Source organism: Dermacentor albipictus, chromosome 5, assembly GCF_038994185.2.
Source record: "Dermacentor albipictus isolate Rhodes 1998 colony chromosome 5, USDA_Dalb.pri_finalv2, whole genome shotgun sequence".
Classification (NCBI taxonomy): Eukaryota; Metazoa; Arthropoda; class Arachnida; order Ixodida; family Ixodidae; genus Dermacentor; species Dermacentor albipictus.
Genome location: NC_091825.1, coordinates 89,655,577 through 89,675,874, shown reverse-complemented (window position 1 = coordinate 89,675,874; position 20,298 = coordinate 89,655,577). Strand labels below are relative to the sequence as shown.

The 20,298-nt window shown below is 44.2% G+C and overlaps 1 protein-coding gene across 1 annotated transcript; it reads right to left on the bottom strand.

Annotated features, from left to right (window-relative positions):
* Window positions 1–677: 677 nt before the first annotated feature.
* On the bottom strand, window positions 678–19,158 carry LOC135906881 (procathepsin L-like). The gene is made up of 8 exons (XM_065438517.2): window positions 19,004–19,158; window positions 18,023–18,136; window positions 15,920–16,062; window positions 13,918–14,115; window positions 10,243–10,434; window positions 6,632–6,797; window positions 2,754–2,859; window positions 678–866 (listed from the first exon to the last, which is right to left on the bottom strand). Exons 2-8 carry the CDS (start codon window positions 18,123–18,125, stop codon window positions 767–769), a joined length of 1,008 nt encoding a protein of 335 aa, XP_065294589.2. The 5' UTR covers window positions 18,126–18,136; window positions 19,004–19,158; the 3' UTR covers window positions 678–766.
* Window positions 19,159–20,298: the final 1,140 nt, after the last annotated feature.

The window sequence follows — 20,298 nt, the reverse complement described above, 5'->3', positions numbered from 1 at the left end:
GTTTCCTAGGTTATAGTCATGCTCTCGTTTTCCACAATCGTGAATCCTTTTTTTGTCTACAACTACCCAGTAGCACCTAATTTTAATCTAGTCTCCGCTAGCTGCTGGAAAGCACCATGAATAGGCCTTCATAACCTCCGACTTCTACAGACAACTAATGTGGGGAAGTGGTTTAAATTAATCAAACAAAACAGCAAGCTCGCATGACTGTGCGCTGTATTTTCTCGGATTGTACCATCCTGGTAGCCATTTTAGGAACACCACTGCTTTGATCCATGTTGAGCACGAGATCTTGAGTAAAATTGCACTATTTAGGCCCAGATTTATTTAGGGTGGCTCACTTTCTAGAAAGAACTACAAGATACAACGTAGCATCATCACTGCAATTATGAGTGATAATCACCACCGCGGATCTCAGTCGCTCAGCTCGCAAGCCACGAGGGCAAGGAGAATGTGTTCTCATCCTAAATTGCAAGTCTTGGTGTGAATGTCTCTCTTGGCCGGACTGGAAGCCATCACTCTGCTCGCCGCGTCGGGGTACCCCGTTAATAGTAGGGACAACGGCATGCCGCATCAGCCACCGTCACATACCGTAGTCCTTACAACAGCAGCACTGCACCCTGCAGTATTCAGAATTCTGCTTTCCATTGGTAAAGCAATTATGAACACAACTAGCATTCACTGTACAAAAGAGAGTTTATTTGTGCGGAGTGAGAGGAGATGCAATGTGAAGGTACAAAGAGCATGTATATAAAACTATGCACACCTAGACAAGGGGATAGCTGGCACTGCTGGCAATGCCGCACTGGTTGTCCTTGTTCCTGGTCATGTAGATGTAGCCTTCATCTCCCCAGCTTGTGCCCCAACTGGAAAGCAGAGTGTACGTAAGTATGACGGACGCTTCAACAACTGCAACTTATCTGCTCGAGACGAATGGAGGAGCATCCTTGTTGCTACGTTAGGGCACTCGAGACTTTACGCATTCTTTCTAAGGTCACGAACAAGTTTAGACACTTTCAGTGAACAAAATATGTACGGAGCATGCGCACATGTTGAAAGGTTTCCCACTGGCAGTGGACCATCAGACTGACTCCTTCGTTCTAGCAGTAACGTTCCATAGTGTTAAGATTCAACAGATTTTGACAGGGGGGAACAGGCTGCTTATGACATTTTAGCAAGCTTGTGAGAATATCAATTTTTGGGTTGAAGTGAAGGTGAAGTGAACAATAAGTAGTGTTGAATAATTCTGAAGCAAGCAGCTTGAATAGCTGTGGAATTAATGCAATACCTAAGAGCCAGATGTTGGCAAGCCTAAACAGAAGTTGGTTTTGTACTTGCCAAAAAAGGAAACAGGTTCATCTCTAGAGTCAGTTTATCATTAAAGGGCTGTTATTCAGTATTTTCATTAAAAAAAAAGTGATTTCTACATTTCTTAGAACTACAGCAACAAAAAAAATTTTTTTACAGGCTCTCGTCCACTTTCGTACTTTAGCCTACTCAAAATTTTGTCGTGGTCGAGGCTGCAGGAGCATTTGCCTGTTCTGCATTATCGCGATGCTGTGAAGTGCGACCTTGACTGCGTGACACCGGTAGCTTATGCTATGACCATGACCATGCCCATGACCATGACCCAATCACTCAAGCTTACGACAGGTTTTAAAAGACACTTCCATAAACAATGGTGGAATACAATAGTACCACTTGTGATGGCATACTAGTCTGAGCACTCAATTTGTATATATTGTGCAACCTTAAGACTTTTTACAAACAGACATGGAGATAGCTCAGTACATGCTTTTTACATCTGCTTTTATGCACATGTTCAGCTACCACTGCTTCACGCTTGGCGCGTTTGAACAGCACAAGCACTTTATACAGAGCCATGATAATAAAATTGCCACTGATGACTGCTGCTATCGCTTCTACTGCCCTCGGTATTTGCATCTCTCATATCCGTATTGAGTGGTGAAGAGCGTGGGTTTCTTTTTTGGCCACTCTTGGCTTCTTCTCTCCCCTGTGGTCTAGGCTGGCTAGCGAACAAGTAGTGTATGACGCAATATACAGTAAAAACTCTTTAATACGTAGTTGGCAGGGAATGCGTATCAGGTATGCACTAAGCTATGTACTAATTAACAGACAATGGCAGATGGGCAACTATAGACTTAACAAAAAAAAAACATCGTCAGTTCTCACCCAAACACACATGCAGGCAAGTTTTATTTGCGACCAGGCACCAAAACTGCGATTTCCACTTGCCACCATGGCAGCCTTGGAATAACGACGGCATCCTCAAACTCAATGCTGGAGCAGCACCAGCTCGACGTGCACTGGCATCTCTTGTCGCAACGATCCGTGCGACACTTCGCATTACATAGATGTCAACAATAGTTGAATCTGTCAAATTCTTAAAATTTAATTTGGATCGTACGTTTTACTAGACAGTACGTTTTTTCTTGCATCTTTTTTTCCAAAACGTATTAACAAGGTTCTACTGTAGTTATTAAGTAGGTACGTATTAACAAGGTTTTACTGTACAAAGAAGAGTCGAAAGGAAGATGGGAAAGAGCATGGTATCCTATGTAGTTTTTCGCTACATTGAGGAACTTCATTGATGCTTTTTGGATCTCACACCCAGGTTCCTGCCCTTGAGAGCTTTCGCTCTAATACATATTACACAACACAATGTGCACTGCCACACTCATGCAGGCTTCACGAGATACACATAACACATCACATCTAGAGTACTCACTCACCTGTTCTTAACAAGCCAGTAGTCCTGGCCATCCTTTGTACCATAGCCAACGACAAGGACACCGTGGTCAAGCTGCTCACTGCTGCACTCTGGTTCATCGTAGACACCTGTGCAGGGTGAACAAATACAGAAAGATGTAATGAAAGCCATCGCATCTGATACTAAGAACTATGCAGCAACCATAAAAGATGATTGTCGAAGAAAGTGAGGCTTCTCGCAGTTCAATTGTCTCGGCTGTGCATTTCCGCCGTAGAGTTTCTCATCTTATGGCTAAAGCATTTCTCATTATGGCTAAAGCATCACCATTCACTGGCCAACGAACCACTTCATTTGGAGTCGTCTTTGTGGTGTTGCACAGTGCACGAATACAGAGCACCGTGCAACACATGCCACTGAGGTGCATCCCTTCTGCCATGATCAACTGCAAGTGTGCATACGCAGGATGGGATAAAATCATCAGCGACGTAAGCAATCAATCAGTGCTATGCCTTACACATACCCTCCTCCCCTTCACAGTCCAACCACCACAGCCTCAAAAGCCATCCTGCTCCATAAAAAAGTTCTTGCTTTAAAAAAAAAAAAAAAAATGCCTGAGCTCTTAATGGCACTGCCTTATGCACGCATGCATAATGTTGGTTAAATGAGCACCTGGTGATTTTCCTAGGAGAACATCATAATTTGAAGTCATTCCCAGTGTCCAGAGTCCTTTTTCAGGGTTCTAAGCTCAAGTAAACACTTATTCCTTAAAGGGCCCCTGAAACGGTTCGGACAAATTTTGTAGACGCGTAGGGTACAGCTTCAGTAGAACATTCGCACCACAATTTATGTGAAGCGTTACGTATTAATGGAGCTACAAGCGATTAGAAGTTACCCTTCTCCCTAGCCATGCTTTTCCTCCTCAACTCGTTCGCCGAGCGAGCGGGGCTAAGCTCCGCCTTCACTGGTTCAGCATCACGATGCGACGTCACATCGTCCACTTCCGGTTGTTTTGGAGCCCGTCCACGCCCACGCGAGACCTCTCCGCCAGCTGCTTGGCCGTCGACCCCAAGCGAGAGCTATCGAAGCAGCGTGCATTGCGAGCATTCTGTCGTAGCACCGCATGCGTCTTGTATTCCGGTAACCACACGCAAGCAGGTCATTTCGGCAAATGACTGGAGGCATAAACTCAAGCTGATGAAGGAACTTTAGCGTAGACGTACGTGAGCGGCCTGATTGGTCTGCACGGTCCATACACTTGTTGGCGCAGCGCTTAACCAGCCAAACAAAGCACTAATATTGCTCTAACCAAGTGCAAAACATCTTAAACATTGATAAAAACAACGTGTTCATGATTACACTCCTGCGAAAAATACACGCCAGCAGCAAAGAAGAATACATTTCGTTGCTGCTACTGTGTATGGTTGAGCTTTGTGCCATCAGGTGGCTGCACCGTGCAGATCATTCACATTAGCCCTTCTACTTATCTCATGGCTCATCCCGTTACGGCACAGTTAAGCGGCCAGACTCTGTCGCCTTGCGCTTGCCCTAATACCGGACTCGCGAAACATTATTGCGTTAGTAATCTTCCGGTGTGAAGTGACAGCCACAAACGCGCAAATCCTGGCGCCGATCGGATAGCGGCAGTCCTATGCGCAGCAGCCAGTTCGCTCGTATGCTGCCTTGCAGAGGGACACGATGTCGCAGCTTGACATATTGCCAGTCGTTAGGTTTGCAGTCCACAAGGCAACAAAGTCGAATCATAGTGCTCGCGAAAAGACTGAGACTGACTCTGACCGCGGAGCTCTCGTCAAAATGGAGTACGTTGTAACACAAGCAGACGACACTTGCTGTGTGCCGGAAGTGCTTAAGTGTACTGAAAAATTATTCTTGTGCATTCTCATTATGTTACTTTCTTTTGATAAAAACAAATGAACTAACATTCCAACTATTACGAAGATCATTTGTTTACCATAAAGTTGGAAAAATTATCGATCACGTGCCCTTGTCAGCTAATCGGATAGCTCGCCCCACTGACGTCGTATGGGTGATTTCGGTCATATAGGTAGGGGCGGCTTAAAATTCCGCCGAGCAGTGTGCTGCGATCGGCAGCGATGTGCATTTCTAGAACCTTATAATAAATTACACGCTTTACGCGGGGCACTTAGATGTGTCAATTAATGATCAGAAGGACCTAGTCTAACGGCTCAGTACGTTTGTAGAAAATCGTCAAAAGCGTTTCAGGGTCCGTTTAAAAAACATGTTTAAGATAGGCTGTTCATAATTCTCAAGCTATTGATGCTGTAGTAACCACCTATCCTGAACAAGACACTGGTAGCACAATTCGTTACAGTAGGCACTACTGGAGCCCTGTGATGCCCTTGCTTGGGTGACACTCTCGCAAGTCTATGTTTACTTTGTTTACTGTACCAGTAACTCACAAACTGGCAATACTGCTGCACATTTGTCTCTTTCCACTAGATGTGCGAGCAATGACTGCATCTCAAGCAATCTGATAAATAATTACCACATTTTGCTGACTTGTTTGGTTTTTCTGACAGGTGCTTAAGCGCAATGTTCTTGTGGAAACTCACATGCATGCCTCACTTTAGCTGTGGCCGCATGCACTGGCCGTTTTCAAAGTCAATTCCGAGATGAGATAAAGATAAACTGAAGAAATTTCTCTATCTTTGCAAATAAAAATAATATACTTATTGTAGCATACTCATACAATTAAAAATAAACAATGTGTACTCCACACAAAGAATTTTGTTGTTTGAATGTTGCCACAACCTACTAGTCACCAACCAATAATTTTAACATGTTCGTTTATTCGAACAGCATTACATCACACTCCATATTAATGCACATAATATACATAAGGATTACTGAAAATTCTGGCACCTCGCGACACGCTGGTCAGTGTCTCAATCCGCCTGCAAGCCTGCATGCTAATTCAGCCATCGACATAAGAGTGATTATTTTTGTTTTGATTCATTGCTGGCACCTCCCTGAAACATAGATATCAGACGTTACAGAGAGTGTCCAAGCCTTTGGACAGGCCAAGCCACCAAGTTGTCAAGGCTGCATTTGTATGTTCGTTGTGTGTGTTCTGCACATTCAGCATTCGTTCCCTTACGTGTGACAGGCACTGTCCCCTGCTGAGAATGTGTCTTTGCATTGTGGCGAGAATGAGAAGATCATGTGTAGGGTCACGTGAAGATCACGGAAGCAAGCATACTTAGATTCCATTAAAAAAAAATAAGGGAATTGTATTTTTAATTTGGATCTTAAACTGGTGCAAAAATGACATGTTTCGTCACTTGACGGTTAAACAGAATTCACCAAACTGTGTACTGTCGCGTGGCCTAAATCCCACACAGGGACAGCTATTTAGCTCAGATACATTGATGCATTGCTTAAAAATACATTTTGTATGCTTCTAACAACTTGATTTACATAAGAAAGTGATTTCTTTTTTTCTTATTTCCAGTTAGCGTGTCTCAGAATCTCAGTAATGCGAACGTCTGTCTAGGCGTTCTTCAGTGCAGTGAAGGCTATCGGCTGGCGACTGTGTTTTCTAAACTTTTGTTAAAATCAAGCCGTTCTGAATATTTTAAATCTGTGATAAAGAAAGTTGGCCCATATAGTGTTGACATTCCTTTTTATGTCTTTCTTTCTTCTTTGTTACTTTATTTTATGATCCACACCACTGGCCCTTAGCTCTGGATAGACCGCTAGGCCATCCTTGTTATTATAGTTCCTTCTCTCTCCCTCTTAAGTGTCCCTTTAATATGTTGTGATGGTTACGACTTCCGGCCATGATTTCTGCAGCCTGCCCTCGGACACCAGTGAAAGCAGCCCTAGAGCACGGTGAATGAGGCCTCGAGAGACGGATCTCACCTTCCGAGTAGAACTGGAACGACTCATGGCTGGCATCGATGGCAACCGAGACGGGCCCAACAGTAGCCACGGCCTTCTTTAGCTTGTCCTCCCTACCTTCCGGAATGTCAATGAAGCCACTGTCGGTGGCGCCCACACCACTCTTTACAAAGTGACAGACACCATCCTGCATAGGCAAATTCGCACATGTGTGAACATCCAAGCAACTCGTACATCAAGGATGGCAAAAAGCTGTACAGGCAAGTTCATACATTCTTCAGAAGTCAGTCCTCTGGTTTGCCACCACCCAATATCTGACCATGACTTTGCAAACATTTCACTGCAGCCAATGAAATTTCTTTGCTACCCCCAGATCTTTTCAAGCACTTCACTAAATCAGAAATTAGTACAATCAACTCCCATTAATTCGATCCTTGTGGGAAGTTTTGTTCTAACTATCCAAAAGGACAAATTAACAAATGGCGGCATTCAAATATTTTTTTATTGTTCCAAGGCAGCCTCCAATGTCTTTCCGCTTAGGGCTCTTGAAGTGCAGCTCAACCAACATTGCTTCAGCGTATGCAACAATGCCACAAATAGGACAATCCACTAGGGGTGTGCAAATAGAGCCAGAAGTGAATCAAATAGTTCTCCAATAGCATTCGAATAATGAACAGCTGTTGTCATAATTGATACAAAGTGATGGTCACATCCTACTCTTCTTAAAGTTAGCAATTTTCTGTCGTTCCATAGTATGTTATAAAGCGTTGTTAATTAAAAGCACAAATGAAGCAATTGGAGCAAACAAGTACTTTCTTTGCAAGCACAGGGCTCTTCAGAGAGTACAAACGATTGCTGTATACATAGCCTTTAAAGTATGGCTACCTAAGTGACTTTGCATGCTCCACTGCTCAAGTTCTCATGTTTTATGTCTATACTATGTCCACAGGGTTGAAAATTTACCGTACTCTTGCTCCAATCTTATGTTTAATTGGGCGCAGTTGACATTATGAAATATTCTAGAAGTACTCGAAAAAGATTCGCAAAAATGAATAGTGACTATTCGATTCAAAGACCAAATCAAACAGCCTCCTGCTCAATTCATTATTCAAAAGTTTTGAATATTCACACAACCCTACAATCCGCAACGTCAACGATGTCACAGATACAATATTGTGTTTGCCATTCAGATATAATCGCCTGTGTCACTGCTTGTATTGAGATGATATTTTCTAATTACCAGGTGCAGTTTATTAACTGCTTTGAAACAAATATGTTGGTTGGCTTCGAATCAAACCCTAACTTTTGGCTGCCAATTTATTGCTTTTGCAATGAGTTTCATTATGCCATTGCTGCCGGACAGCATGCCAGTAGAAGTAGTCATTAGCAGGCTAGAGGACAACTATGGTAAAAAGCGTGTTGTTTTGGTGCCACGACAAAACTGCTTACCGCTAGAGGAGAAAAGGCCAAAAGGTAAGAATAAAAAGATTCCACAATTAGTAGTGAGGTTGAGCATTCCCCACTGCCCGCTAACATTCACTGAAAAAATCTGCACAGGCATTGTACCCCTCACCGTTACTTGAACCTAAGCACAGCGGGAAAGCCGACAGGGTTGCAGCACATGCGCTCTTGAATGACTCACATGAAACTGGTCTTCTAGTACTACTACTAGACGGTAGCAGCTTTCATTTCCTAATAAAGCTGCTCTTAAAAGAAGGCAGTGAGGTTGAACTGGCACAGTGACAAAGAAATTTGTAGATAGTCTTATCATACAATGAAGAAGCGACTTTAAATTAACATTAAAGAGAAACGCTAAATCAGTTTGTAGTGATAAAGAGGTTGATGATTACAAGAAGAAAAAAATGGGGCCAAACCTGAATTTTTTACCTATGCACTGGAACCCTAGAGCTGGTTCATCAGAGATTTCAAAGTATCTTCTTGTGTATGGGAGAACAGTAAATATTCCCAAAACTAGCTAAGCTCAGTTCTTGCCTCCTTTAGAATACAATGTAGGCCATCTTTACCGATAAAAAATTAACTAGGCCTGAGCAGACGATGTCAAAATTCACATCTCAGCAAGCTGGTAAGAAAACTTCCAAGGCAGTGTCGGCCACCTGTCTTTCATTTTTGTGTCTCACCAAGTTTTTTCTCGTGAATAAAGTCACTTCTTTTGTTATTGTAGAAGCATAATTTACTAATATAGCTCCAAAAAGACAAACATGAGTTGATGCCTATTCTGCCATTCTTTCTTCTTGACCCCACTTTTATTTTTTTCCTCCAGTTGTCCATTCATCGTCTGCTGTGTGGAGATTATAGCCTTTTTGTTGTCGACAGTTCTTACAGCTTAGCTTATTTTTGCCTTTCGTGTATAGCAACACAACCTGTGCCAAGCCACTTGCACCAGGCAGTGAAGAACTGCTAGTCAAAGATTTAATGACAATAACTCTGTCTGCTGGCTGGCAAGACATTGTAGTAAGCGTTGCCACACCTGTGTTTGTACAAATAGTTGTTATTGACAACTGGGGCACATTGCGCTCGTCAACTGAAAGTGCCGTGCAGGTTAGTGGGCAACCAACTGGCAACTGCAACTAGTGCTTGCAATTTGTCAAGTTATTTACTAATATGCTCACAATTTGGAACACTCGTAGGAACAGCGAAATCTCATGCGCAGGCAGGAAGTTCCAGAGTGAATTCATGGCTCCAGTGCACAGCTAAATTTGTAATATGCATAATCTACACTTCACAGCGTCGTAATGATCTGTGTCGCACATCCGTATGCACATTGGCTGAGCGCAGTACGTGACTGTCGTGGCATCTGAAGTAGACATTGCGGTCAGGGCAAACATAACTTGAACCTAAGCACAGCGGAAAGCTGACAGGGTTGCCAGGAAAGCGACAGGGTTGCGCCTAGGGCATATTATACCGAGCAGTCTCTTTCTTGTACTGTTCCAGTATTATTAAATAAATTGAACAAAGAATTGTTTGACCCCTTTCAGCATTCAAGTGATGTTATTAAGCGATTTTTTCTTAGTAAGATTACGTAATATTGCACTCAGTTTAAACCTATGCCTATTATTATTTTTTCAGTTTCCCCATAACCAGTTATTTGTTTTTCTAATGCCTATGTTTGTGCTGCAATGCATAGCACTGCTTTTTACAAAGTGTGTTGTTATTTTGTTTCAGTGTTTATTTGGAAAATTTATAATCTCTGCCTGTGTACTGTACTATCAAGTTGATAAAGGGGGCAGGACCTCTGTCAAGCTTACGAGCTTTTAGTCCTGTCTCCTTCTCTGTTCAAGAGAAAAATAAAGACTGAAAATTGAGAAACAAGCAAAATACTGAACCGAGTTTTTCACACTGACAGCCATGGAAGCGCACAATTACTCAGCGTTATCACGGCCCCCTTTAGGTCTGAAAATTGATCGGCAACTTTTGTGTCAGTGACAAAAGTTGTATGAAAGCATTTATGAATTTCTACTGTGAAACCAGCTCCCTCTATGCTGTACATGGTAGTCTTCCTTTTCAAGTGAATACAACTGTTGAGAAAGAAGTGTCGGGTCTGGGGCTTAACCATCACCACTCAGTTGCAGTCTCACCCTGCCCACAAACATCCATGTCCATCGTGTGCTTACCGTGCCATTGTATGGGTAGACCAGCTCTGTGTCGATACCCTTGTTGGCCTTGATGTATTTGAACGCATTGTCCATGAGACCACCCTCGCAGCCATTGTTGCCAAACTTTGTGGAGCAGTCAACCAGGTTCTGCTCGCTGAGCGACACAAGCTTGCCAGTCTTGCGGAAGTGCTGGCCCTCCAGGGATCCCGTCTGGTTGAACATGAAAGAAGTGAGGAAGAACAATACTGAGCAAGACACAACCATCAATCGGCCTATGCACACTGCAAAACAAATTTCTCCCCACTGATCTACAATTACAGCCAAATCCTGTCATAACAAAGTCACATGCGACACAAAGATACTTCCGCTACACATTTGGTATTCGTTATAAGCATACATTCATACTGGTAATTTTTTTTTTTTTAGCAATTGGGTCTATAGGATAGAAACTACCGTATTTACTCGAATCTAACGCACACTTTTTTTTCCGATAAAACAACTCAAAAAATTGCGTGCGTGTTAGAACCGATTACGACCCTAAATCTGCGTTACCATAATGCCATCGGCATATCAAAATGGCCACCTCATACGCGCTTCGAACCTAGCTGCCGTAGCTTCCTCCGTGTGCTGTACTACGTGTTGTACTGTCTGCCTTCCCGTTTTCTGCATTTGTGCTATCAGCATGGAATTGCCGACTGCAAAGACATGCAGACTTAATCACGATCGTAATCAAAAGGAAAGTGATCATATGTGCGGAGACGGACGGAAATTGGGCTGCATCACGGGCGTTCGGAGTTCCCAAAACTTGCATTCGGGACTGGCGCAAACAGGAGATGTGTTCTACTATGGTAGCTGCTACTTACGGCGCGGCACTCGTCTTGAAAGCGATCTGCTCTCATCCCTTAGTTTGCGTTGAAGTGAGAGGCCGCACAAAGGTCAATTCGCTCCATGATTCGCTCACTCCTGCTACCGCTGATAAAGAGTTTCCACGGTGATTGCGTGAAACATGTTCACGTTTCCTTGTGCACACGTGACACCATGCTTGTTAATTTAGTCAGTAAGCGAATGTTTCAAAGTTTATATGGCCAATAAAACTACTACAGTCGCCGACCGATTTTCCGGACTCCGAAAATTCGGACATGCCCGATTATTCGGTCAGCCTCGCGGCACCGCCGTTCTCCCCATAGACCATAATGTATAACAACTGCCGAAAGTTCGGACACCTTGCAACCTCTCGTCTGATTTTTCGGACACTCCTTGAGCCAACTCGGTCGAGAGCACCATGCACCGACTCTGACCGGTGCATGGTTCGACTAGCTGAACGCCATTTTTGTTTTGAACGGAGCTTCCTTGCTGCCCCACGAAGTGGCGCTACTGGAAATCCCCGCTCATCATCATCGTTTCTGCCTGTTTAGATAGAGTGGCTCTGCAGCAGTTCCGGTTTCAGCTTAGTAAGCCATGTCAAGACAATCCAGCAGCTGATTTGTTTCTTTGCTGACGCTGCGAGCAGGCCGCGTTTTTCGTTTGTGCGACTGGTGCTGTCACGGTGGTGTTTGCTTTGTGTGCTGTGTCGAGGTTTCGGTGAGCCAACGCGGCATACGTAAACATCGCGTCAAAGGTCTAATGGCGCCGACAGTGCCCGCGCAGACTGCGCTGGGAATGCCGGCAAGCGGTTGCCGGGAGGCCTAAGACTTGTCGCCTTCCGATGTGCTCCCTACTGATGCGGAAAATGTTCTGCCGAGACCTGCGCAGTGGTTGCATTGCGATTCCGGACACCGTCTCATTTGACAGTTTCATAGGTGCTGACACTGCTGTATTGACATGCGCAGAACTCGACGACGGCAAGATCATTCGCCAGGTTTCTGCTGCACCGCCGGAGATGACGCGCCATGTGCTACGCTGCCGTCGCATGCGGAGCGTGTACAAGCAGTGACTGTGCTTTCAGCCGCTAATAGTGACCGTACGACCCTCTCCGAGATTCAGGCTTATCTGATTGGGCGTAAACGGAACAGCGTGCAACGGCGCATTCACGATTTCTTCCAAGCCTACTGCCGAGCCCGAATAAGTGCGTGGAAATAAAGGATTTCATTTTTTTTTTTTTTTTCGTAATCTGCTTTTTCGGACACCTGTTTATTCGGACATTTTCGCAGTCCCCGTGAGGTCCGAATAAACGGTCGGCGACTGTATCCTTACTTCTTATATAGCTGTCTACTAGTTTGCTATCATGATCGATGCTTTGCCTTTTCGGCAAACTGCGACTTTTGTTATTTGTGTCAACTTTAGTGTATTGGGAGTAAATCTTTGTTTTTCCAAATGAGAGAAAGTTGTATTCCTGTATGAAAGAATGAGGTGCGCAGTACTGTAAAGTACTTTTTCTTTAGGTCGCGGCAAACAGGTGTGCGTTACAATCTACGGCGTTTTTTTTTTTCTTCCTTTCTTATTGGTCATGGAAAACGGGTGCGCATTACAATCGAGGGCATGTTAGAATCGAGTAAATACAATAGCTTGAGCTGCCTAGTGAACAGATATACAGTTAAACCAGGATATAACGACCTTCAATATAACAAAATTCTTGATGTAACAAAGTATTTCACTTTTCATAACCTTTTTTCCATAGAACACCATGTATTTATAACCTCAATATAACGAAGTGTGCTTGTACACATATTCAATATAACAAAATTTCAATGCCACCACAAAGGAATGCCGAAATAATAAATGGAAACTTCCATGGATGCTTATGGTCGAATGCTTCAACTACAAGCAGCTGCTTACAAACACACCTCAGTATACCGCACCGCACCGTGCTACAAGAGGGACCACTGAAGTGGAGCAGCATTATATTCCACATAACTCCTCGCCCCAGCAAAGGGAAAGAGAGGTAGGGGAGCGAGCTCACAGAGCTGAGCTCACCGTAACATGATCAAGCACGGTCAAGGGGGCGGAGGGGCATTAAGTTGGCACCCTTCTCGGTTTCTGGTGGTGGCTGCCCATGGTTGTAAGCACGGCTGAGTGCATACACAGCTGGGCACCCTGCTTTCGAAGTAATATGCAAAGAGAGGGCATGCCCAGATGGCATGGCACCAAGTAAGCGTTCTTCCACGTGTTTTGTATTGGGGGTTGCGTAATCTCGAGTTTCAATGAAGGTTGGAACCAAAGGCAGACCCTGCTGCCAGCGCTTTTCTCGATAGCACTGCCCGATGCCAGCGACGCTAGTCGTCGTGGCGGAATGCATGCAAAATTGTGGCCGACTTCGCTCAATTCGTACTGCCAATGTGAAGATATTGTCGACATATGTGGCATGAAACTATCATTCGTCGCCGACGACGAAATTTATCAAAATCAATTGTTTTATCATTAAAATTTGCTCTTTCGATTGCCTAATAATTCGGAAAATTCTGCGGCCCCTCTCCATGCATGGGAAATCTATTGGGGACCGTACTTATTTGCATAAACGGTCGAATTTCTATTGAGGTTTAACTGTATTCGCTTTGCTGTAACCAATATTGGCTCGAATTTTGCATTTTTGGTTTCATTATATCACTTAAACAGAGCATGCCCAACCGTATTTTAGACTCATTTTGCTATACCTGTGTTCATTATATTGAGGTTTGATAAGTAGTACCATCATGTAGTTTACAGTGCGGCGCATCTAAGGGGGTAAGCCATGCACAGCGCACAGCAGAAACTCACAGTGCTGAAGGCCCAGCAAGACCCACATTGTCCCTGGTTCTTGATGGGGGTCACAGCACCCTTCTTCCTCCAGTCAATTGCCTTGGGCAGGTGGACGTCCTCAACCCCCTCGGGCTCAACATAGAAGCTGCCCTCACGTGGAGTGTCCCGGTAGTTGCGCTTGAAGCCGTTGCGTGTGCTGACAAACTCATGGTGCAGCTGGAAAAAAACAAGAGCAAGAGTGCTGAGAACCAAAGTTTGAAAACGTAAGGGCAAATACCAGTTGTGTATCTAGAGCGGGTCCCGATTTTACAGCGCAAACTGAGGATAAGCTTGCTGCGTAGCCAACAAATCTCTCTCGCTGTCATCGAGGCATCGATTTGGCCAGAAGATAAATAGCTCGTAGAACCACTTCCGCAAGCTCAAGCAGAATCTTGTTTTGAGCTAGCCGGTGTGTCATATTCAAGGAAATCAATGGAGCAAACAGAGAACGCATACGACAAGACAGGCTGCGCACATCTTTTTGTATGTGTTCTCTGTTCCATGTCTAGTTTTGCATCATAGATTCTTGAATATTCCACAAGCTGTGTGTGATAACTAGCATGGTGATCTTACATGGACAGGTATGTTTGTTTTTCTCTGGCAGATTTGAATATGAGAAATCCGAGTATGATCCAAGGGCTTGCTCATGGATTTGGTTAGCTCCTCCGAAACAACCAGTAGAATATTTCACAAGAGAAATGTAAACAACTTTTGTATTCCATTCAGGAAACATTCGATTTGAAATAAGCAGAAGAAACAAGGCAGTGTTGGTCTCTACTGGAAGAAGAGACACTGCTTTAGACATTAGAGTACTGATGTGACAATTTCTGCTTTTTATTTTTTGTGTTAAATGAAGGTTCTAGACTTTGAACACCTAGAAAAAATACAGGTAAGCCTGAGAGCCTGTCCGCGCAGTTGCTACATCGGGCCACGCAGAAGATCGAGCAAGTCAGAGCGAGTTCCACAAGGTTGCAATGATCTACACCCATGTGACAACCTTCTTCTAAATAGTGACACCATAAACAAGTCACTTTCTGGGAAACAAACCTGAAACTGCTTTGTAGAAAGGATATTAATTGTGAATTATTTAGCGTGGTCTCAAGTTTGGCAGTATTCTAGGGTTTCGAGATCGAGGAGCTTCATTCAGCACAAGAAATTAAAAATAAAAAATGTCATATAGTCATTCTCTTAAAGTGTAATTAGTACACATCAGGTCAATTGTAAATAGTTTTGAGGGCCTAATAAAAAACCGAGTTCCGAAACATTGGTAAAAGTAAAACTTCACTTTAAATGCTACAAATCTCATTCAAGTCAGTTCAGCGGTTGCCTCAGAAGAAAGCACTTCTGTATTTCATAAGTACTTCATTAAGAAATTCCTGAGATAAAGCTAAACATTTCAAATATACGGCATCATGGTGAAATGGTAAAGGGGCCCTGAAATACTTTTCTAACTAATCATAGAATGGCCTCACTGTTAAACGTCTTCTCACGAATTTCAAGCCACATGAATTTTTCTAATCCTTTGACAGTAATCACACCGATGCCTGTCTTTCTCTTTCTTTTCATCTTTACTACCACGCTGGAAGCTTCCTAGCGCAGGAGCCAAGAGGGCAAAGCCGCGGCCAAAAGTTTGGTGTCGCAGCGGTGAAAGGGCTCGTGGTGGCCCCCGTGGTGGCCGGGGTAGACTATGCTACACAGCACGCTTCTGCCATCTCGAAGTCTGTCTTTTTGATATCACAGACATATGTTATATATCTTTGTATATATATCTTTGTTATATATCTATGTATATATTATAGTACATCCTAATGCATTTCATCAAGCATTTTTTCCCTGTGAAGTTGATGACACGTCTGTGCTATGCTGGTTTGAATACTGCTTAGGTGTTATCTTTAAGGTTGGGCTGTATTGTGCAACTAACTAAACCTAGACTGCAGCACTGATTCCCCAAGACCCCATCCAAACAGCAGTGTGAGCTTACCAAGTCTCCGAATTCGTTCATCGCAAGCTTGTACGAGACCTGGTTTTTGGCATACTTCTCATTGTGGCGTGCAATCTTCAACCTGTTTTCCATGTAGATCTTCAGCCTGTAGTATTCTTCTGTGTCAGAATCATAGTCCTTCCCTGCACAGAATCATGGTATGCACTTGCAAAATGATGTCAAGTTCAACACAATCTTAATTCAAGTTTATTTACTCCCCTGCCAAGAAAGAAGGGGGCTAGGCGTCAAAGCCATGCTTCGGCTTTACCAAGGTCCTAAATGCCCGTCTCGTGGCATCATTACCATGTGAATACATTGGCAATGGTGACATACCATGGCAATACTGTGTGATACAGAAATAGTATGGATAGTTTTGATACTGTGCCATTCTTCACCGCCACTACAACGTAACAATATATCAAGGCAAATGAAGGACCAGGAAGTTGTCTCAAAGGAAGCCTGAAAAGCGATGTGGCTCGCAAGGAAAAAAATGAAACACTGGAACAGGCAGATGATCATTTACCATGAACAATGTTCTTGAATAAATGCTAACGAGCAAAGCTAACTACACAAGACACTTACAGGAGTACTTTCAATGTGCTATTTGCGATCATTTTCGGGGGAACTTTAGCAGCAAAACTCAAAGTGAAATTTTTCTTTCTCGAACGTTGTGCACAAAACACTTTGAATGTGCACCAATATGACACTGTTTTCCTGTACTTGGACTACCAATCCAAAGAAAGACGTTCTCAGAGCTTTCGTGATAAAGTGTTTGGCTTCTGCCGAATGCAATTAAATCTTTCCTTAATGATTCATGTCAGAAGAAAAAGAAAATGGGGACAGCATCCAGAAAGACGTTGCTAATATATACGAGACATTTTGCCTTCCATACAGAAGCCTTATTCCCAAACAGTAAACGCTCAAAATGGCGAGATTAAGTCTGTTTTAGTACCTGACCTAGGCACTTTATATGTGCAGATTAAGATCGCCATTGTTGTGATTCAGCTTTTTTTTCTGGGGAGGCTGGAGATGGAAATGTTTCCATGCATAGTATACAGAATACACTGCACAAACTGCAACAATGTTTGCATCAGCAAAAGCAGCAGCTTCAAAAAATGCTGAAACAGCACATGTACGATGTCAAAGAGAAGAATGTTGCTCCAAATGCACCTGCGCCATGTGGCAGCCTCGATGTGTTTACTCTAGCTGTTAATAAGAGATGCCTTTGATGGCACACTTTGTTTTCAGTGGTTCCCAGAAGAAGTGCCTTCGCCCTAAGCATAAAGTTCCAGCCAAAATCTAAACACCATGATTCCTTACTTTCTCACATCTGTATATTCACTGAACATTAAACGATTGTGTGCAAAAATGGAGTGGGGTCAACAGTTGCGTACTGTGCTATATATTTTCAGCAAGTCGAAGCATTACAAATTTGCAGAAGTGCTGGACTGGAATTCTAGAAGCAGCTTGATACTGAGCCCAAAGTTAATTTTCCTCAACAAAACAAGCCACACTTTCACCCTTCAGAATACTGCAAAGTTAGTCAAAAGCACATAATGAATAGCACCATGCACTTGAATTAAAATTGAAAGAAAGAAAAAGTTGTGTGTTTCAGTGACACAACTTAAGGGTCCCCTTAGCATGCGCTGGGCAGAAGGGTCAACGAAATTCTACACTACACGCAAACACACCAGAATATAAGATAAACTACAGCTCGGGCAGTCTCAAGTTCGTGCCTTATCTTTCAGCCAGTTCAACCTCGCAAGCATCAGAAGCTCTGGAGTGCAGCCACGTTGTGCAAGTACCTACATTTCCACATGGAATTGAGATTAGCAGCATCACATTAATGTCCCAATGGCAGCACATATTGCACACGAGCTAGATCACATGTCTGTCAGAAAAAAATATGGCTGGACGTCTTATGCGCAGGCTCCATTTTTTGGTTCTACTCGGCTATCGCGCAAAAGAAAGGCACTTTACCCTTTCACCAACTTCTACATTCACGTCCGCTTCACTGGTCTGGCTATGCCTTAAGGTCTCTAGTGCGTAAGGAACGTAGCCACTAGTTCGTTTAAACTGCAGCAAAACATACAGCTTTCTTACCGTGCAATGCCTTGAATGCTGACCATTCTGCGCCAACAAGTTCTTGGTGTGAAAGTGCGGCAGCAGTGACGAACAAGGAGCACAAAACGATGTATCCCCGCATTTTTAAGGCACCTGGAAAATATTTGCACACAAAAGTGGAATTTCGCGAGACCCGTAGGCACATGCGTGCACGAATGTATCGTAACTATATATTACGCAATTTCACCATAAATCGGGTCCATGCATAATTTGCGACAGAAGACTGAGTTGTCATTGCTGATTCAAGTGATAGAGTAGTAAATTATGTAGTCACATGTAACAACACAAAGCAGCTAGTACATCGGCACGCATGCAGTGCCCTGATGCAAACGTTGCAACCATGTGTTGCGACAAATTTTTTTTATCGGCCTGCCGCTGCCCGGGTAAGCGCTCTGCCCATTGCTTCCAGAGACCTCATTGATCTAGGGAGTTTGAAAAATGCCGCCCTTCCTGCAAGTGCTAGCGTGCGAATCGTAAGACAAAGAGAAACGTCATGTGACAAAACAGCTGTGCGGACGGATGACGTAACGTACGGCTTCGCTGCAGCGCCAGGCTTTAAAGACTGAATCTCTTTCAAGTTTTGGGCTTCAGTGTTCGTTGATTCTGATCACCGCGTCCAAGGTCGGAAAGAGACGAGTTATTGTCAGGGGCAAGACAGCGTAGACGCAACATGGTCGCCCGGGATTTGAGTGGGGTTGCACAAGTGTTTTGCCTCGTTGTTTGCGTGTTGCTATAGCTAGTTCTAAAGCCGTCACCCCTAAGCATGAAATAATGAAAAAGACATTTCTAATCAAGCTATGCATTAAATGTGCTTGGAAAGCGCTATTCTTCTGACAGCGCGTGTTGTTTGCAACAAAACGGCTGGCGTTGTCAGCCTCGTCCTAGAGTTGTGTACCACGTTACGCGCCTGGAAGGGTTAAGCCAAAGGCAACGAGAGAGAAAGGCACGCCGTGTACTTACGTGTGGATGCCGGACCAAGCAAGTGAACCCCACCAACGCTTCTAATGCGACTGCTGCTGAACCCTTCTTATCGGGAGAGGCGACCGCAGCAATTTCTTTTCAGTGGCGTTCAGAACCACGTGATACGGCTGTCGCCTTCTCTTTCCCCTCTCCGTGGCGTCACGTGAGCTGCCTGGAGGTCTATGAGTCAGGGCGGTCAAGAGAGGATGGAGGGTGGCGGTGAGGATATTCTCTTTCTCCTCTTGTCGCCCTCTCCACGCACATCGGATCGTTTTCGTTGTCGTCGTCGCCCCTGTCTTGACTCGCTGCTTTGGTGCGTTGTTGATAATTTTCTCCATTTCCTCCCACAGCGCATACGCGTGCAGAAGCGCGGGCTTGCGGAAGGCCGACGTCCTTCTTGGCTTTCTCGTTAAGCGTCGTCGAGCGCGGCTTCCCCGTATCTGCACTTGCAGCAACGTGCAGGGCCAGTGAGGCTGCACTGACATGCACAGCGCGTCGTGTCGGGCTACAGATGGGACGCAAAACAAGGGAAAAGACTTGGCAAATACAACCGCTGCGTGTAAATAACCCAATGATTATCCAACAGTGGTTTTACAGCTGCGTAACTTCGATGCTCTAATCAAGTTACTGTCGCCTATAATTACTGTTGTAACTTGGTAACTTATGATGGGTCTATGAATAAGTAACTATAGTACAATAACTTTATTCATAACGGTAACTTGTGCTCATTACTTAGGTTATTTGTAAGTTACTTGCAAGTGCGTGGAAATGTGCTGTGTTGGCGGCATGACCAGCGCCTTCATCTGATTTCTCCTTCGAGGAAGGCTTGCAGACACTGTTACGACTCTCAATCATGCCTTGCATATTTGGGAACGGCATGGCACCTGCTGGCCTGCCATATAGAATTGGTTTGACCTTTGTGTTTGTGTAGTGTAAGGCGTGGTTGAACGCTGAAGTCGATGCGATCGCCCTTCCGCGAGACACCTACTGGGGTCGTGTGGTCGAGAAGAAAGGAACAGTCGGAAAGTTTATTTTTTGGCGTGACAATTACTGGACGGCGACGGGGTCGTACCTTTCGGCCCGCAGAATGCACCCGAATCGGCTTCGGGAACACGTATGAATGCGCCCCTTTTTCAAGCACCGTGGAATGCAGCGGCCACGTGACGCACTGCTGACGTCAGTAGTTCTTCGTGAGGATTTTGAGTGTATTTCGGCCTGGAACCATCACCGCGGAGAAAGATTTCTACGCACCTGTGGACAAGGGAACAACCTCCTCGCCGAAAAAGGCGAGAACT

Bases quoted from the DNA above. Each gene is read 5' to 3' on its own strand.
- LOC135906881 (XM_065438517.2), bottom strand. From the start codon at position 18,125: ATGCGGGGATACATCGTTTTGTGCTCCTTGTTCGTCACTGCTGCCGCA. The intron at 16,063-18,022 runs GTAAGAAAGCTG...GATTCTGTGCAG, and splicing joins AGCATTCAAGGCATTGCACG to GGAAGGACTATGATTCTGAC. The intron at 2,860-6,631 runs GTGAGATCCGTC...CACCCTGCACAG, and splicing joins GTTCCAGTTCTACTCGGAAG to GTGTCTACGATGAACCAGAG.